The sequence below is a fragment of the Aspergillus flavus genome, chromosome 7, assembly GCF_009017415.1.
Source record: "Aspergillus flavus chromosome 7, complete sequence".
NCBI classification, from domain to species: domain Eukaryota; kingdom Fungi; phylum Ascomycota; class Eurotiomycetes; order Eurotiales; family Aspergillaceae; genus Aspergillus; species Aspergillus flavus.
In genome coordinates, this window is record NC_092404.1 from 1,605,506 (window position 1) to 1,623,598 (window position 18,093).

General features: G+C 49.2%; 6 protein-coding genes across 6 annotated transcripts; 3 read left to right on the forward strand and 3 right to left on the reverse strand.

The window, feature by feature from the left end:
* Positions 1–2,851: 2,851 nt before the first annotated feature.
* F9C07_5753 (kynureninase) lies at positions 2,852–4,485 on the forward strand (the record flags this gene model as incomplete). Its single annotated transcript, XM_041294696.1, has 4 exons — positions 2,852–3,041; positions 3,109–3,455; positions 3,508–3,991; positions 4,043–4,485. 4 exons carry the CDS (start codon positions 2,852–2,854, stop codon positions 4,483–4,485), a joined length of 1,464 nt encoding a protein of 487 aa, XP_041150306.1.
* A 455-nt stretch (positions 4,486–4,940) lies between these two features.
* On the forward strand, positions 4,941–11,236 carry F9C07_2145430 (vesicle coat complex AP-1/AP-2/AP-4, beta subunit). Its single transcript, XM_041294697.2, has 9 exons — positions 4,941–5,109; positions 5,188–5,535; positions 5,601–6,392; positions 6,741–6,925; positions 6,997–7,072; positions 7,133–7,497; positions 7,548–7,976; positions 8,027–10,970; positions 11,078–11,236. The coding sequence occupies exons 3-8, from the start codon at positions 6,354–6,356 to the stop codon at positions 9,057–9,059; spliced, it is 2,127 nt and encodes a 708-aa protein (XP_041150308.1). The 5' UTR covers positions 4,941–5,109; positions 5,188–5,535; positions 5,601–6,353; the 3' UTR covers positions 9,060–10,970; positions 11,078–11,236.
* Positions 5,035–5,741, reverse strand: F9C07_5754 (uncharacterized protein; the record flags this gene model as incomplete). Its single annotated transcript, XM_041294706.2, has 3 exons — positions 5,035–5,110; positions 5,189–5,535; positions 5,601–5,741. 3 exons carry the CDS (start codon positions 5,739–5,741, stop codon positions 5,035–5,037), a joined length of 564 nt encoding a protein of 187 aa, XP_041150307.2.
* On the reverse strand, positions 9,707–11,103 carry F9C07_2229617 (Pre-mRNA splicing factor-domain-containing protein; the record flags this gene model as incomplete). The annotated part of the gene is made up of 2 exons (XM_041294707.1): positions 9,707–10,970; positions 11,078–11,103. 2 exons carry the CDS (start codon positions 11,101–11,103, stop codon positions 9,707–9,709), a joined length of 1,290 nt encoding a protein of 429 aa, XP_041150309.1.
* A 601-nt stretch (positions 11,237–11,837) lies between the features above and the next one.
* F9C07_2229618 (uncharacterized protein) lies at positions 11,838–15,606 on the reverse strand (the record flags this gene model as incomplete). Its single annotated transcript, XM_041294708.1, has 3 exons — positions 11,838–13,678; positions 13,740–13,835; positions 13,899–15,606. The coding sequence occupies 3 exons, from the start codon at positions 15,604–15,606 to the stop codon at positions 11,838–11,840; spliced, it is 3,645 nt and encodes a 1,214-aa protein (XP_041150310.1).
* Positions 15,607–16,422: 816 nt separating this feature from the next.
* Positions 16,423–17,400, forward strand: F9C07_5759 (DUF408 domain protein; the record flags this gene model as incomplete). The annotated part of the gene is made up of 2 exons (XM_071511390.1): positions 16,423–17,092; positions 17,168–17,400. 2 exons carry the CDS (start codon positions 16,423–16,425, stop codon positions 17,398–17,400), a joined length of 903 nt encoding a protein of 300 aa, XP_071366997.1.
* Positions 17,401–18,093: the final 693 nt, after the last annotated feature.

Sequence of the window (18,093 nt, forward strand, 5' to 3'; positions counted from 1 at the left end):
AAACAACGGACTTAACAGGTTTGGGACAACCGGCACCTGACTAGCAACCAAGTAAGAAGAATTGTGATAGGACGAACCTATGAGAACGCCCCCAGTCTAATTGAAAACCATAACCAATACAATAGGCGGAAAAGATTACCGAACGGACGATCCTCTAATAATGAGAATTTTCCAGGCTTCTCATCTCTCCTTTGTCATACCCACACAAATCCTGACTTTAAGATTCAGTCTTTTAATATTCTTACTAACCCTGCCCAAGCATGATGCTTGAGGTTTGCAATGTCGATGTCGATCTTACATCAGCCCAGCCCGATCTGCTCTACTAGATACGGGAGGCGAACTCTCTTAATTAATGTCCACCTTCAATTGGCATGTCTTATTAGGGATACTGCTGTGCGTAGATTCGAGCCCCGCATAGGTACGTCAGGAGTCTTCCTCTTGACATCTTAACCTACACTAGAGACGTCAAACCAGGGGCCACCGCTCCACGAGTGACATATAAAGTGGCGAACAAGCTCAGCGGTTGTCAGCCGGCGAGCCGAAATCTGGGTCTAACTCTGGACATCACACGAGAGCCTACTAACTATGTGGTACTAGCAGACCACGCGATATCATTCGCCGTGGAGCCTCAACCTAATACCTTGTAAGCTTTGCTCTTTTCACATTTCTCGTGGTCGGCAGTATGGCAAAGAAACAAAGGGCCCAGCCAGACCACCGGAAATTAGGTAGGTTAGTGGCAACCGCCTGGCTAATCGATACGTACCGTACTTTCAACGTAAATATTTTTGGGCCTTTTCCGTCGGACTTCATTTTAATCTTCCTCCTATGCTTCAATGATTATCCTTCTGTAGTATCATCGACGTATGCATACTCGTAGGTTATCCTGCTTTAGGTCACAAGATCCCCGTCACTCCTGCAGGAATACCTTACCGAAAAGAGAAGAGACCCATCGACATCACATGACATGAGTCCAGAAGCTCACTATAAAATCTTATGATAACAATAATTCTTCCAGTTCCTATCATCGGTGGCCTCAGGCTTTTCCTTAAAGTGTTATGATTCACTAGTTAGGCAATCATGAGCAGCATATAATACAAGTCTATTAATCAATTGTCGACCGCTCATCTGCAGTCACAGCCAAGTCGAGCACGAAACTGCAGGGACCCACTGAGCAACGATCTGCTTATAAGCAGCATGATGCCCGACTCTACTCCGCAGTCGGTGAGGAATGTCATCTCAATCTCGTGCATTCTGGGAGACACTGCAGGTAGTAGTGGGTTTGGTCAAGCCGATGCATATGCAGCTCAGACTAAGACTTAGATATGCAAGCCTGGATATCTTTCAATAAAGGGGGTTTGGAAGAGCACCAGCCCGGTCTCGGACCGACAAAAAGGAGGATGTTATTCTGGGTGCGAAAGTGGATCTTCACTAGCTTTGCATCGTTTTCAGTGTGGTAGTGAGCTTAATATGTTTCTACTATGACAGGGAATCAGACCCTTGATGTTTGCCAATATTTGTTGAGCTGATTTTTCGGCGTCCTTTGAGACGCAAAATTATCAGATGCGCTTGATTTCTTGTTTGTCTCCCTGTTTTACAAGGTCTAATTAAAATCAATGAAATCATCCATTACACTCTCTTTGTCTATCAGTTACCTAGTCTACCTCATAGCGCAAAGAGCCAGAGATAATTGCACCGAGGATCTCGAAAGGCTTTTCAACTAGAACTCTGCTTTGTTTTACCCCTTTGTCTTTTGTCTTTCTTTTGAAATGTTCTCAATGTCTTTCTAGACCTTCAGACCGGATTTCAGATCTAAACATGATCTGAGCGAGCAGGGTTACATCTAATCTGTAGAGGGGTTGCTTACTGCCGAGGAGATTAACCCTAAGTCAAATACTTTAAGGACTTGGAAACGACAATGGCTTTGAAGCACATGGATATTCATTTTCACCGATAGGTTTCATACCTATTCATTCAATTGAAACCATACACTGCCCTTACTGGCTATCCTTAGTACTTCAGAAGAAAAATCCTTCTCATGCGGTTTTCTGGTATTCGCATTCCTTTAGAATACACATGTTTTGTAGATTAATCAAGTTGTTTCCTTAGGTTTGATTACCAAGACGTACTTTTTGAGCAAGTTTGAGGCAGTTAAGACATATTTAGAAATATTCTATCGTCGCACATATAATACACTAAGATTGAGGTAGGTAGACAGCTTCCTTGAGACCCTTGAAGAAACTATAACTCAAATCTATGCGGATGGTGTTCTCCCCTGCCGAAAATGGCGAGAAACAGCAGGGGAGCCATTTTGTCCCTGTGCACAACCATCCGGTCTCTGTTTCTGGCGAAGGCAAGAGGGCATATATAGAAGTCTGAAGGATGGCTGATCGGCGAGTGGTACTAGCTAATTGATGATTCCCTTTGATTGGCTCGAGGATAATGTCATTGACAGAGTAACCGGGGTTGGAGTTGAAAAGATGCTATTATGCATAACTAGATCATGAATTTTAGAGGGAAAAGCTGGAGCAATGTGGCACCTGAAATAATAGGAATTGACAACTGGAACTAACCAGTGCTTAATAAAACTCTGTGCCTATCAGATTTCTCTTAGAGGAAGCCAAAGTACCCCAGGTGTAGGCGCGGAGATATTGAGCCAATCCGACAAGAGATTTACTTCTGGTGGGTCTTTCGAAATATATCGCGGGGTTGAGCTTGATTAAGATATCAACTTCAACGATATCTCAATTCATTTACTCATGTTACTTTATTGCATTGGACGTCTACTCATTGATTTCTGAAAACAGTGCCATATCTTATACACATCACCCTGGTCGTCCCTTTCAAACACAACATGGGATCCAGACTACACGTTCAAGAGATCAAAAAAGGCCCCCCACTTCCCTTCAAAGATGATATCAGAGCTTTCACGCGAGAGTACGCCGAGTCCCTCGACGCACAAGATCCCCTCCGCCATTTCCGAGACGAATTCATTATCCCATCGAAGAAAGACCTGAAGCGGAAGACTCTTAATGCCAATGAGAGTATGTCCTCTTTCTCAATCTCCCCTAGTGGGTTTTCATTCGCTAATCAATTGTTATCTAAACATAGATATTGAGGACTCCTCCGACCCCAGAAGTATTTATCTTTGCGGAAACTCTCTAGGTCTTCAGCCTCGGAACACCCGGAAATACCTCGAGCACTATTTACGGACCTGGGCAATTAAAGGTGTTACTGGCCACTTCACACCGCATGACGACCAGCTGCTTCCCCCATTCGTCGATGTCGATGACGCCGGAGCAAAGCTTATGGCCCCCATTGTGGGAGCGCTCGAGAGTGAGGTGGCGGTAATGGGCACGCTAACTGCAAACTTGCATTTTTTGATGGCGAGCTTTTATCAACCAACAAAAGAGAAGTATAAGATTATTCTCGAGGGCAAGGCATTCCCCAGTGACCATGTAAGTTCCTTGACGATTCACAAAGACTCGTGCTAATGCCGTCGCGAATTAGTATGCCGTGGAATCTCAAATCCAGCACCACAATCTCGATCCGAAAGATGCTATGGTACTCATCGAACCTGAAAATCTCGATCGTCCTATTTTAGACACTGAGAAAATCCTGCGGGTGATTGATGAACATGCCTCGAGTACAGCTCTTATACTCCTCTCCGGTATACAATTCTATACCGGGCAATATTTCGATATCGAGAAGATCACGGCCTATGCCCATTCCAAGGGTATCATCATTGGCTGGGACTGTGCCCACGCGGCAGGCAATGTCGAGTTGAAATTACACGATTGGAACGTGGACTTTGCGGCCTGGTGTAACTACAAGTATCTCAACAGTGGGCCAGGCGGAATGGCTGGTCTGTTCGTTCACGAGAACCATGGGCGAGTAGATATGACCAAGGTCGGTTCCAAGGATGAGCCTTTTCGTCCGCGGTTGTCTGGCTGGTGGGGTGACGACAAAAAGACTCGGTTTCGAATGGAAAACAGTATGGAGCACTCGTATTCGCTAACTTGTTCTTAACTGATTTGGCTTGCAGGGTTCGTGCCGCAACCAGGTGCAGCTGGATTCCAGTTATCAAACCCATCTGTCTTGGATATGAACGCAGTGGCGGCATCCCTGGAAATATTCAATCGCACGTCAATGGCTGAGATCCGCAAGAAGTCTCTGGACCTCACGGGTTACTTAGAACATCTTCTTTTGAAATATCCTCTCGATGCTGCCCCGGAGGACAAGCCATTCTCTATCATTACATCCTCGAACCCGGCCGAGCGAGGTGCACAGCTAAGCCTGCGCTTGGGGCCAGGGCTTCTCGACAGCGTCCTAGAAGTTCTGGAGGAGAATGGAGTAGTGATTGATGAGAGAAAGCCGGATGTCATTCGGGTTGCGCCAGCGCCTCTGTATAACACCTATGCGGACGTGTGGCAGTTCTGCCAGATCTTCTTCGATGCTTGCCAAAAGGCAGTAAGAGCCCGAAAGTAAAGGTCTTGGATATGACATGGCTTAATGTTTCTAACTTACAATTTTTGGATAAATGTGCCCACCCAGCATCGGTGACCACGATTAAGACTCGTTTACCTTGCTTTGACCGCCTGCAATGAAACTTCTAGAATCAGAACACGCTGACATCCATTCCTTGCAGGCTTACACCGGAGAATGACATTGCCACGTTCTAACTTGCTCCATGCTCTGTTGCCCTGTCTGAGGTGAAAAGCTGGCGCAGATTACCCCTTGCCGCTGGTCAAACTCTCTTTGGCAGAAAAGCAATGGCAATTTTCCAGTTGGCCTGTGCTAGAATTTCAGCAGATTTTGAAACAGTTTCAGTGGCCCAATTTCGGGCGAATGGGACAGGTATTCGGGGCTGCCATTGCATAGTACGGACTAAGGTGCCACTATATGTGAGCTATAATTTAGCCATTCCTACAACGGATGAGATGATTTTATATGTGCTCCAACATATTATAATATAACTTGAATTGCGTCACAGAAAAAGCTTTCATCTAATTTTCTTCGGTCGTTCGTTGTCGCCCGTCAGCCCAAGGCAAAATAAGCCCTTTCCAGAGGTTGCCGTTCCGACTCCCAAGCTAACCAGTCTGACCTTGTAGTCCTGTTCCAGAAATCGTATTAGTTTCCATAGAGTATTAACTGGTGAGAACAGAAGAATTAAGGAATAGCAGCAACATACGGTAGAAGACCCATCGCATTAACCTTCCACACCCCCAATGCAAGTAGCACGAATTGCATCAAAACATAAACAGCTTTCACCCCAAGCAGCTTTCCCCGTGTGGATTCCGTGTCGAATTTAGCAAAGACCGTGTTCGTATTGATCAAGCCCTGGATGGGTCCCTTGAAGAGCATGAAGACCATCATAATACTGAAGATTTGGAGGCTGTTTCCGGACATGTACATCATGATCGCGTTCATGGGGATCTGCTTCGAAGGTGCCATAGCAAGCTCCCACGCTTTCTTCAGCTTCAGCGTATCAGTATCCTCGGATTTGGATGCGGCGGTGGATGTGGATTGTTGCGTGCGCTGTGAGTCCCGGTTTGGTTAGTATGTGTCACTTTCGAAGAGGTGGCGTAGCTGCAATGACATACGTTCTTTCCTCCTACTTTGCTGCTAGAGAAACCTGGAGGGTCGGGAATGCGGGATGCTGCCTTTGAAGGTTGCGGTGCAGGGGAGTTCAAGGCCACGGCCCATTGCGGTGGAGGGACAGGGTTGAGTGGTTCAGTAGCCATTATAGGTCGGAGATTGGAAGAAACTGCGGCGACAGAGAATGTGGTATAGAAAATGTAATCAAGGTATGAAGTGAGTTGGGGCAAGACAGCAAAGCAAGAAGGATTGCCGGGGCGGAGGAAGGAAGATGAGTAGTGGTGATGATGATGATCCTACGCAGTAAATGGAATTTCTCCACAAGCGCGCGGAGTTGGCGGCAGCCGATCCACTCCTGAGTCTCGCCTGCTAAAGAACGAACTATCGTGGAACGGGTTTCACCCCCCGTCAATGCTTTCTTCTCCTTTTAATTTACTCTCGAGTTTGGGAAGCAAGTCAATCCTTACCACATTAACCAGATCCGGCACACAGATGACCCCTTGGATGTCGCCCGTGCCGCATTGACAAATACACTGAAGTCTACCAGACACAAGAAAAGGCATGGAGGTTTCGGAGCAACAGATCAGCTAAGAATTTAGACGAAGCTATTCTAGCTACGCGATCGGTCTCATATTCGTCCTCTGCGATAACCTTATGCGATTTTGATATTCGAAAGAACCGATCTACACCAGGAAACCCGCTTGCTTCATTGACCACAACAGGGGAGGAGCCCCTCGTCTACACACTGAAACGCCATCATGAGCTCCGGCGGAGGAGATGCGAAGCTGTTCGCTAGGGTACGTTTGTCTTGGTTTCTGCTGCATCGTTGGGGTTCAGACCGCATCGATCGGCGGCTATCAAACCACTGGCTTATCATTATCCCCTCGTCCCCTCATGTGTCGAACCACCTATAAATATGGTTTGGTCTAGTCTTTGACTGGACCATAGCCCCCCTCGTCCATGTTTCCCTTGGCTTTGTGGTACAACCTGTGGCTTATAATGTATCATTTCTTCATGTTCTACGACTTCTCCCGGCCATACTCATCAACCAACACTCGTCAGACATAAAAAAAACCTACCCTATGTTTATTAGCGTGATACCTTATGCGACACAACATGGCTTACCATCTTCCCGGTCTTCACAGGGTAAAGTCGCGGAGTTGCGACAAGAACTCCATAGCGGCGGCAAGAAGGACAAGAACTACTCCGCGAAAAAGATCGCCCTCAAGAAGATCGTCGCAAACATGACGATGAGCAATAACGACATGGTGGCACTGTTTCCAGACGTTATCGAATGTATGAATCTGCCGAGCTTGGAAATTAAGAAGATGTATGTTAGAACAAAGTCTGGCACATGCTATGGTGAACAACGATCGCTAATACTTTTGCGTTCGGTTACAGGTGCTTTCTTTTCTTGGTCAACTACTCGCGAATGAAACCCGACATTGCCTTGAAGGCACTGCCTATTCTCGTTAACGTACGGGCTCATGCATCCCTCACATATATAGCGAAGGTTGGCTTAACCAGTGTGTTATAGGATATGGAAGATACAAACCCACTTGTGCGAGCGCTGGCATTACGGACTATCTCATATGTCCACGTGCGGGAATTCGTCGAGGCGACTGTGCAACCTGTCAAGCGTTTAATGGGAGACATGGATCCCTATGTCCGCAAGACATCCGCTTTCTGTGTCGCAAAGCTCTATGAACATGATAGGAAAATGGTTGAGAGCTCCGACCTGATTGACAGGTTGAACCACATGTTGAAGGACGAGAACCCAACGGTTGTATCTAGTGTGCTTGCGTCTTTGAACGATATCTGGGGTCGGAGTGAGACTATCTCCCTGACCATCGACTACACAAGTGCATCGAAACTTGTCTCGATCCTGCCTGATTGCTCTGAGTACGTATCTCAACATCGCGAGTTTGCTTCATGCTCCTAACGCTATACAGGTGGGGCCAAACCTACATCCTTGAAGCCCTAATGTCATATGTTCCTCAGGATTCCGCAGAGGCGCTCTTGTTGGCAGAGCGAGTGGCCCCTCGTCTCTCACATTCCAACTCTGCAGTTGTTCTTACTTCCATCCGTGTCATTTTGTATCTCATGAACTATATTGCTGATGAGAGGCACGTCACTTCCCTCGCCAAGAAGTTATCACCACCTCTTGTCACCCTACTATCCAAACCACCAGAAGTACAGTATCTGGCGCTTCGAAATGCCATTCTGATACTGCAGAAGAGGCCCGAAGTTCTACGAAACGATATCCGGGTTTTCTTCTGTAACTACAACGATCCAATTTATGTCAAAGTGACCAAGCTGGAATTGATATTCATGTTAACGACGAAGGAAAACATCTCAGTCGTGTTGGCAGAATTGAGAGAGTAAGTTCTGGGCCTATCACACTTAAAATGCTTAACTAAGAAACCTCTAGGTATGCGACTGAAATCGATGTTCATTTCGTCCGTAAAGCTGTACGGGCCATCGGAAAATTGGCGATTAAAATCGAGTCTGCCGCCAAAGAATGCATCGACACTCTTCTCGAATTGGTCAACGCTAAAATCCCATACATTGTGCAGGAGGCGACTGTCGTCATTCGCAACATTTTCCGCAAGTACCCCAATCAGTATGAAAGCATTATCGGCCGTATCATTCAGAACATTGATGAGTTGGACGAGCCGGAAGCAAAGGCAGCTATTATCTGGATCATCGGACAGTATGCCGACCGCATTGAAAACTCAGACGGGCTTCTACAGGATTACCTAGCCACTTTCCACGACGAAACGGTTGAGGTACAACTAGCCTTATTAACGGCTACCGTCAAATTCTTTATTCAACGTCCAACAAAGGGCCAACAGTTGGTACCGCAAGTATTGAAATGGTGTACCGAGGAAACAGACGACCCCGACCTCCGAGACAGAGGCTACATGTACTGGCGTCTTCTATCGACAGACCCCGCGACCGCACGACAGGTTGTCATGGGCCAGAAGCCCCCGATCAGCGCAGAAAGCGAGAAGCTGGACTCTCGAACCCTAGAAGAGCTCTGCCTGAACGTCGGTACTCTCGCAACCGTTTACCTAAAACCAGTCCAGCAAGTCTTCCGCTCCGCACGTACACGACGGCTCCAATATAGCCCTGCCTTACAGAAACCCCGCAACGACGACGGAAGCAATGCCTGGCAATACCCAGTTAGCCCGTCTTCCGCTACCCCCGTTACCCCTACCTCGGCGGCAAACGGTGCAGCCCCGGCACCAGGCGACATGAATGCGGCAGTGAATGCGGCCGATTCCTACTTCAACAGCGTCGGTACCCAGCAGATGGCGGCGCTGGATCTCGGTGGTCGTGGGGATGGTATTGGAGGCGGTGGTGCGCCGCAGACGCAGTATATTGTCAGCCAAAATCAGCAACAGGTGTATCAGCCCCAGCTGGCTGGTGGAGCGGCTACGGGAGAGTTATTATTGTTGTAATGTAGTATACTTAAACTCTGTTTCTGGTTAGACTTTTCTCTTCTTTTCTGTTCTAGCGATGTCAAACGCGGACTTGTGATACCTCCTTAATCATTGTGCCTTCTTCATTGAAATTTCTTAATCTCGTAGTATCTGGTTAATTATATCGGATGATTCAAGGAAAGTGAAACTGAGCGTCTGGTTGTTTGATTGATTAGGCTACTCTGAGCTGGATAGTTGGTGGGCTCCGAACACTGTAGGTTCCTAGGGGAACGTCGCTAGTATGACGACGGTGTTATTGTGATTCATGTCTCTACTACGTACTTTGGATGTCGAAGATTGTTGCGGATTTATCAACGGATCAGTACATTCCCATACGCCTGGTCTTAATGTGATATAACGAGTAAAAGTAGGGATGACGCCCCGCGCAAAATAGTAAAATGCCCTGCAGAATAGTGTTCCTGTTTATTGACATTTTAAGGGATATCATACTGTCCACTGAAAACATCACAATGGACGCAACCCATGGGAGAATATCGTATGAAATGAAGCAATGAAAAACCCTAGATAACAACGCCAGAAAGGACCGTCAAGAACGCTGGATGCAAAATAAGGAATAGGCAGTCCTAAGCACTCTCTCGGAAACTTAAAACAGACGAAATTCGATGTTAGTCCTCCATCCGAGCAAGCCCACCACGACTGCGCTTGATTCGATCATCCAGATTATCTTCCTGGAGCTGACGATGAAGACCTGCGACAAATCTACCCTTTTCTGAGCGCTGTTTCTCGTCTTCCTCACGTTTCTTCTCTTCCATAGCCGTAACATCGGCAATCCGTTGGCGACGAGTGTCTTCCATTTCATCTGCATTGTTCAACATCTCTGCTAGCTTCCGCTTGCGCTCTTCTTCAAGTTCCTTTGCTTTGTTCGTGTCTCCTGCTCCGGCGTCATTGGGACGGTCGCGAGTGTACGAGTCTCTGGGACCTCTGTTATCTCTTCTGTCTCTGTCGTTGTGACGATAGGGCCTGTCACGCCGATCATGGTCTCTGGAATAGTCGTTTTTCCTGTCATCCGTGCGGCGCCTATCAGAATGACGATGATCTGCCCGAGGAGAAGGAGACCTGTCACGTAACGAATCCCTGCGAGAGGGCCGATCGTGCCGCTCATCACGGTCTTCGCGTCTGCTCGAACGATAATCCCTATCATCCCTATCTCTGCGATCCCGGTCACTCCTACGCTCACGATCCCGATCCCGATCCCTGCGGTCCCGATCATCTCTCTCATCTCTGCGCCTCCGATGCGACAACCGCTCTGGTGAAGCAGGAGACCTAGACCGATGCCGATGCGAGCGATGACGATGACGCCGTGAATCCGCTTCCTCGTCGCTGTACCTCCTGCTCCTCCTATGTCCACGATCTCTCTCCCTCTCCCTCTCTTTCTCCTTCTCACCCCTAGCAATCACCTTTCCCCTCACAGCCGCCTCCTTAACCGCATTCTCATACGCCGCCTGCTCCCTCTTCCGAATCTCCATCAACGGATCCGCCATAACCTTCGTCATCATATCCCTCGGATTCCCCGTCCCAACGACCGGCTGCGCAGCAGCAGGTGCACCCATTAAATCCGCCCCCTTCTCCAACTTCTTATTATCATCATGCTTCAAGAGAATCCCATCAATCCGTCTCTTGCCCAGTAAGTACCCCTCCATCTCCTCAGAGTAATGGCCTGTCGCGCTCGACGGCGCTTGATACATCCAGTCGACCCGATTATGCTGCCGCGGCTTGCCCGAGTCTTCTTGTAGTCGCTGGAGTTCCTGGATCTGGCGCTCTTCATCGCGCTCACGGCGGAGTTGCTCGACTTTCTTGCGTTCTTCGAGGGCGCGTTTTTCCTCCGACCACACGCGCTCTTGGTTGCGCAAGAGTGAGGGGTGCCATGATCTGTATTTTTGTGTTAGTTATTGGGTTGGGGTGGTTTGATGTGAAGAATGGGATTTGATTGTAGCGTATTAGAATTGTGTTGATAGGCTGGGTGAGGGTTTACTTACTTCTTGAGATTCAGATCGCCACCCATTTTGATTTATGTTGCAGGCGAGCTGCGGTGTAAGGAATTATGGGAGAGTGGGTTCAAGTTGGTGGGTGGACTGAAGCGCTTTCTTGAAAGCTGATGGAGGAGCTTCCCGAATGGGAAGGATGGTGTTGCCACCGGGCCGATGTTGTTGCTTTGGTGCCTGAGGCTACATAAGTTTTAGACAAGTGAATATTGGAGAGTTCGTAGTCAAAAAAAGAAAAAAGAAAAAAAAAAAGAGAGACAACATTTCATTTTAATTCAGAAGCACCAGTCCTCGCTGGGGTAAGAACCACATACACTATATTCCGTATCCGGCTTCTCATCTTGAGCTTGGAATGGCCCTAACGTACCTTAACACTAGAAAAAAAAGAACCGAGAAATAGAAAATTTATATCATTCAATGCTACTACGGATGATGCACATGTTCAAGCACGGTGATTAACATCAATACATACATACAAAGAGCTGATAAGAACACGGAGAGTAGAGTCATTGCGCAAGTCAACCTAGTAGATTTGACTGCAGCTCATGTACCATGTGAAATTAGCATATACCAGAATCAAATCATTCACTCATCTTCTGTTCAAACATCTGCGGTTCCATATGGTTCCCTGGAGGAATTGCAAAGGGAAAGGAAATGATGAACAAACATAATGCCACCCATACTATTCCGCGCATTATTCATCAGCTAGTCCTTGCTGAAGCTAGCCACATTTTCAGTCTACTACTGCTCAACCTCATTTGCCCCAGCCAACCCAGTTGCGAGGCATTACCCGCCAGACCTTGCACTCTCCACTGCGCAAATCATTGAGTTTGAAGCTTTCCACCTTGACTTTCTTGCTTTCCCTACCCTGTTCCCATGCGCGGATCTTCTTCTTGGTGCCATCCCAGTCAACAACAATGCCGACATGGTCAGGCTTGCCGACTTCGGCACTGTATTTCTGATGCATGGTACCACGGTGGCCTTGGAAGCGTGTGTTACGGAAGCTAACGATATCACCGGCACGGATTTCGTCATTTTGCTGTACGGACGCGTTGGCCAGATTGGAATAAACTAAAGCACCGTAGGCACGTGTGCCGACAGGGTGTAGGGCATCTGTGATGGGACTGAGCAGGTGCTGAACTAGACCGAATGGAGTGCCATCTGCAACAGTTGTATTTTGGATGCCGTTCACAGCAGTGGCGATGCGGGTTCCGATTTGGAGATGTGCATTTTCGAGTTGGTCCTGGCGAGGTTGAAGAGGGGGAGCTTCATGGCGTTGCTCCAGAGTCGCATCGGAAGGATTCCGAGCATCGAAGTTCACGGTGATTATAGTTTGAGAGTAGTCGATGAATAGAATATAGACTTCTTTGGTAACCGTGCTACTTCCGCTACGATTTGCAGGGCCGGAATCTTCAAATTCGAACAGAACATCTTTCCTGTTTTGGAAGGCAGGAGGAGGATTATTCGGTTGCGCCCACCACAGCGTGTGTTCCGCCAAATCAACATCCATGGCAATGTAACCCTGATCAACAGAAGGACGGTTTATGTCCATAGACCTCCGCAGGTTGGATGGGCCTCTCGGAACATCCAAGGATGCACGATTGCTCCGTGATGTGGATGGAGGTTGAGGGGCAGCGCTAGGGGGAGGCATGCTGGGAGGTGGTGGAGGCGCCACTGAGCTACGCCTTTCGGGCGACGTAGGAACAGGAGGCAGAGGTGGTGATTGTACTGGGGATGCTTCATACATGTCGTCTGAATCATCAACATTTTCGGGCTGGGCGACGGGTGGAACTACCGATCGTCGCTCGGCAGGTACAGGTGGTGCTCTCGGGGAAGGCAACCCATGCTGGGGAGTGGTGTAACGATAAGGATCGTATTCATCATCATCACCATAAGATAGCTCCCTGTGGGGTGGGGGCGGAGGTGGAGGCGGTCCTCTAGGAGACTCCATGGAAGCTCTCCCAGCGCTTCGAGGGGGTTGAACAGGGGGTGGTGGTGGGACTGCTCTGGGTGCGGACGGAGGAGGCGGTGGCGGAAGACGGGTCTCGTGGGGACTTCGTGGTGACTGGAGAGAATGGTCATCCGTGATGGTGTCTTCGTCAATGCTTGAATCACGTCCATGAGCTTTCAATGCATCTTTGAACTTTGCCCCGGACGCAATGTCTGTATCATAGTCACCGTCATACTCCGTGACTTCGCCTTCTACTTCCTCTCCGGTTTGGCGAAGCTGTGAGGCTGCGCTGACACGACTATCAGCGGTTGATCTGCGACGGAGATCACCGGGAGGAGGTGGAGGTGGTGGCCGCGTTTGCGACGGGATGGGAGGATTTGCCGGGATGGGTGGGGGCTGGCGGCTGAATCTCTTCTCTGAAGAGAAAGTTGGTGATTTCGGGGACGTAGCATCGTAAGTCGACAAACGACGCGAGTCAACATGATCAGGAATTGGAGGCGCTGGCACCGATGGAGGAGAGGCAGACCTATCGGTTGCCGCAGCATTCAGAGACAAGTTTTGAGCATGCACGGAAAGCTCATCATCCGACTCCTCGCCCGGGTCGCCGGATGTGGAGTTCTTCACGGGAGGAGGAACTGGACGGGCTATTTAAGCAAGATTAGTATGGGCGAAGTAACACAGATAGGATGAGACATTTTAACTTACGTTCAGGCACCGGTGGAGGGGACAGGGGCTGACCCTGGGGGACAGGAGGAGGAACAGGCCGGGTTTCCAAAGGTGGAAGAGGAGGTGCTGAACGCTCTACAAAACAAACTTCGTGAGTTTTGGGAATCATAAGACATGAGATGAAACCGTTCTTCATACCTTGAGGTGCAGGTGCCCTGTCTGATGAGACAGGACGAGGAGGCTCTTCTGGAACAACCTCCTCGACATCAGGAACTTCTTCTGCAGGATGCTGTTCCGCTAAAGGAGTAGTTGGGGCCTCTTCTTCCTCCTTTTCCACAGTTGGAGGTGCTGCCGGTTTGGTAGTATTCATCCCTGGAAGAGCCATAACAGGAACAGGGGGTGCAGCAGCTGGCGAAGTCGGCTCCACGTCTCTATTGCTTCTCTCGGGTTCTGTAGTCGCCTTGGGCTTACGAGGGGCTGCACCAGGAAGAGGCATACCGCCAGGAGGACCGAAAAAGCCCATCATGCCCATTCCACCACTCATTTTTGCCATCCTTTCACGAAGTTCCATTCTGCGCTTGACCTCTGGGTCGATCTCTTCTTCTTCCTCTTCCTCCTCTTCTTCGTTGTCATCGCGCCCGTCCTTTTCACTTTCTTCTCCCTTCTGTTCCTGGGTTTGAGCCACATGGCGAGATTCAGCACGGGCACGCTCATCGTAATCTTCTTTGCTTGTAGAAGTTTCCTCCGCATCTTCAATATCAGCGGCGGCAGAGTCATCAGCGTCGTTGGCATCACTCGCCGGTTCGCGTGCAGGTGGCGGAGACATAGGTGGTTGTGGCACAGGTAAGGCATCAGGCTTCACAGTGTCAACACTAGGATCTCGCGCAGATTCCATCGAGCCTGGTCTCTCCGCACTCGGCTCCTCTGCTGGGGCGGCTCCCTCGTATGACTCTGCGCGCTTCTTCGGAGGGGGCTTCTTCGGCTTTTCTTTCTTCTGGGCAGCTTCAGCATGGCGTGCAGCTTGCTCCATTTGTTGCTTCTGAAGAAGAGCTATCCGCTCCTTCAGAGATGTCGGCTTAGGCTGGTCTTCCTCCTTATTCTCGGTGTTTTCGATCGGCGCAGGTCGACTTTCAGAAGCGGGCGGCTCACGCGAAACACTTTCCTGGACGTCTGGATCCTCCTCTCTCTTGTATATCTTGGGAGGAGCCTCCCTTGGTGGGGGCACATAGGCATTCTTGCTAGGTGGTGGGGCAACGAACGGTTTCTTGATGAAAGTATTAGAGCCCCCGGAACTCCAACCCCCTGGCTTGAAAGGTGCAACCGGAGGCGCTGCTGGTTTATTAAATGCTGCGATACGATCTCTGAATGAGGACGAGGCAGGTTTCTCAGCAACCGCAGGTGGCGGAGGCTTCGGCGAAGCCTTTGGAGCCGGCTCTCTCGCTTCGGGTGAAGACGGCTGGTAAGCTGGAGCAGGCGCCGGTTTAGGCGGGGACGCAACCTCACTGAGCGAAGGTTCTGAAGGAGGGGGAGGCGATTGGGGAGGATTGGGAACACTCCTTGGTTCATCGGCAGGAGCCTCCTCTACTTCTGGCTCCGGCGGGGGATGACTCTCAACCGGAGTCTCGACTGCAACAGGCGCAGGCGGAGGGGCGACATCGGCTTCCTTCTTTGGCCTACTTGGGCGCGTCGGTCGCGGAGGAGCCGGAGGGTCATACTTTTCCACAAAATTCTTTGGGAAGATGCCTTCTGTCTTGCTACCCGACTCGTTTGTGTATTCGCCATAGTACCACTCTGCATCTTCCTCCGCAGTGACGGTGATGATTTGGCCGATTGAAAATGTTAGGTCATCCTCGTGGCTCGACGAATACTCGAAGACCGCTTTGACCGTAAATGGTGGGCTGGACATTTGGCAAGCCGGGCCCTATCGCGGAGATGTGGGACAATATGTAAATACTGAGGGTTCGACAAATAAGCATTAATCACACCGACACAGGATCTTCGTACTTAGTGAAGCACCGACTTATGCAACCTTTCATGCAAAAGGGCATATGTAGAGGTGCTTCACGGGGAATAGGAGATTAAAGGGAGCTAGTACCAACCAAAATATGTCAGCCTGGTTGACGTACGTCACAGCATAACCTGGGGCTGGCAATGCCCTCCCAAAGGTTATGGTTCAATAGATATCACTTACTGAAGTTAGAGATATCAATTCCTGCGGGATATAACTTCAGGACAAATGCCAAGGAGGGGAAGAAACAAAGGGATGGGACATGAGAGAGGGAAGTGAAGGGGAACGAGGAGACACGGAGGTGTAAGGAACACAGACAACCGTCGTCACCTTTTGGCGGGACAAGTTGCTCCACCACGGGGCGATCAGCGGCTAATAATATTCAAAGACCTGCCACACCACGACTCACTAACTGCCCAAGTGTCAATGATTTTGGAGATTAGGTGTGTGGAGGGGTAAAGGACTCTTATGGTCACTAACGTGGCGGTCAGTATACATGATCTGGTACCATTTTTTGTATCAGTCTACCATTTAAAACGGTCCCCGTTCCTTTAGGGGGTAATTCATCCTAGGAAGTGGCATCCGTCGTCATGGGTTTGATTTGAATCTGGGGTTTGCCTCCCGACCCGGAAGCACCACCTCAATTTCACAACCGTCTTCAATGCCCAACCACTTTTCTCACCCTCTACACCATTGACAGAATTACCTTACAAAATGTCCACCAGTCGGTCCCATCTGAAGACCTCCCTTCCTTCGGCTCATGCTGCTTCCACACAGGCTCCGTCCAGCATGCGCCGTGCGCCACCAAAGTCCACTGTGTCGCTCCAGCAAAAAGGACAGCCAGCGAACAAGCCAGACGCTGATCCACGTCACCTCGCCATAGCTTTACATCATGCGCACCGTATTCAGGCCCAAAAGGATACGGAATCTCTTATCTTGGATCGCATTCTCGAACTCGTCACGTTTCCGTCTTCACCTTCAGCAGATCCTGCTTCTCCGTCACCCGAAGATGCCCAGGCTTTCAAATCAGCTTTGATACCATTCCAGCCAGCTGACTACGATAATTTGATCCAAGAGCGGAATATTGAGGGTCTCTGTGGTTACGGTTTATGTCCTCGCGAGCACCGTAAGGACGACTCTCGTGGGGCTTATCGCATAACGTGGGGTGCCAAAGGGAGTGGCCCTGGTGGCCGGGGCCGGGATATGAACATAGTTCCTCGCGAAAAGCTTGAGATGTGGTGTTCGGATGAGTGTGCTGAAAGAGCTTTGTACATACGGGTACAATTAGCCGAGGAGCCAGTATGGGAAAGGCGTGCCGATGACGCCCGGGGCAAGAATCTCCTCTTGCTTGAGGAAGGAAGAGCAACCACACGAGGAGGGAAAGGTAAGGCGAGAAGCTCTGCCACGGTAAGGGAGGTTACTGGTCAATTGGACAATTTAGATATGAGCAGAACTCCAGGTTCGAGCAACCTGGCAGGTGACATGTCCAAACTCTCGGTTCGTGACAGTGCCCAGTCCCGTGAACTCGCCTTGGAACGCGGCGATGCAAACCCGGCATTACGGGCCGGGCGAGTAGATGTTCAGATTCAGGAGAAGGATAACCTAGCGTGTGAGCACGTCACAGCACCGGAGATGCGCCCAGGGGACGACAAAGGAGGCTCTATTGAAGGCTACGTGCCTCAAGAGTTTTAAGAGAGGAAATGGAGCATTCTCTAGCATATACCATCAGAATTCTGACTTCTATAGATTGAGCGTTCACAAGTTGATGATACCCGGGCTGTCAAGTAGATACACCAGCCAAATGAAGTTCACTGTTTTAGTGAGGACGCTAGCGTTTCTTAGCATGGATAATTCTCGCTATTTCCATATGGTCAAGTGCCAGACATTGTTAAAGCGACGAACGAACTTCGCAGACATGAGGATATGCCTAGACTGTCCTCCATACTGGTTCCTGCATTGACGTTCCATGCATCTATATGCTGTGTCTATAAATATTGGTATTACTAATACTACGAACTAACCTATTAAATGCGGAACCTACGACGGAGTACTCTGTTAGAATTAATTACCCCCTTCTTGTAAAGTCCTGAATGTAAGCGGCTGAATTGAGATTAATATTCGGTAAATAGGATACCGAACCCCGAGTTAGTCGCGACGTCATTTATTGATCGGGGGTAATGTATCAAGGAACTGCCAATCTCCACTAAGCCCGGATCGTAGCTTTGACTCATAAATGTACAAATAAAGCACTCGTTGGAACTTGTTAGTATACTCGCGGCGTAAAACAACCGGACTTAATGTTGACTCCGCTAAGTCCTGGTAATCCCGCTACAAGTTGACGCAAACCATAGCCTATATTTGTCATCACCTAAGGTACTCAAATGC

What these genes read in the sequence shown, in the direction of transcription:
- F9C07_2145430 (XM_041294697.2), top strand. Translation starts at nt 6,354, where the DNA reads ATGAGCTCCGGCGGAGGAGATGCGAAGCTGTTCGCTAGG. An exon ending in ATGCGAAGCTGTTCGCTAGG is followed by an intron (nt 6,393 to 6,740) that starts GTACGTTTGTCT and finishes CGGTCTTCACAG; the next exon opens with GGTAAAGTCGCGGAGTTGCG. An exon ending in CACTGCCTATTCTCGTTAAC is followed by an intron (nt 7,073 to 7,132) that starts GTACGGGCTCAT and finishes AGTGTGTTATAG; the next exon opens with GATATGGAAGATACAAACCC.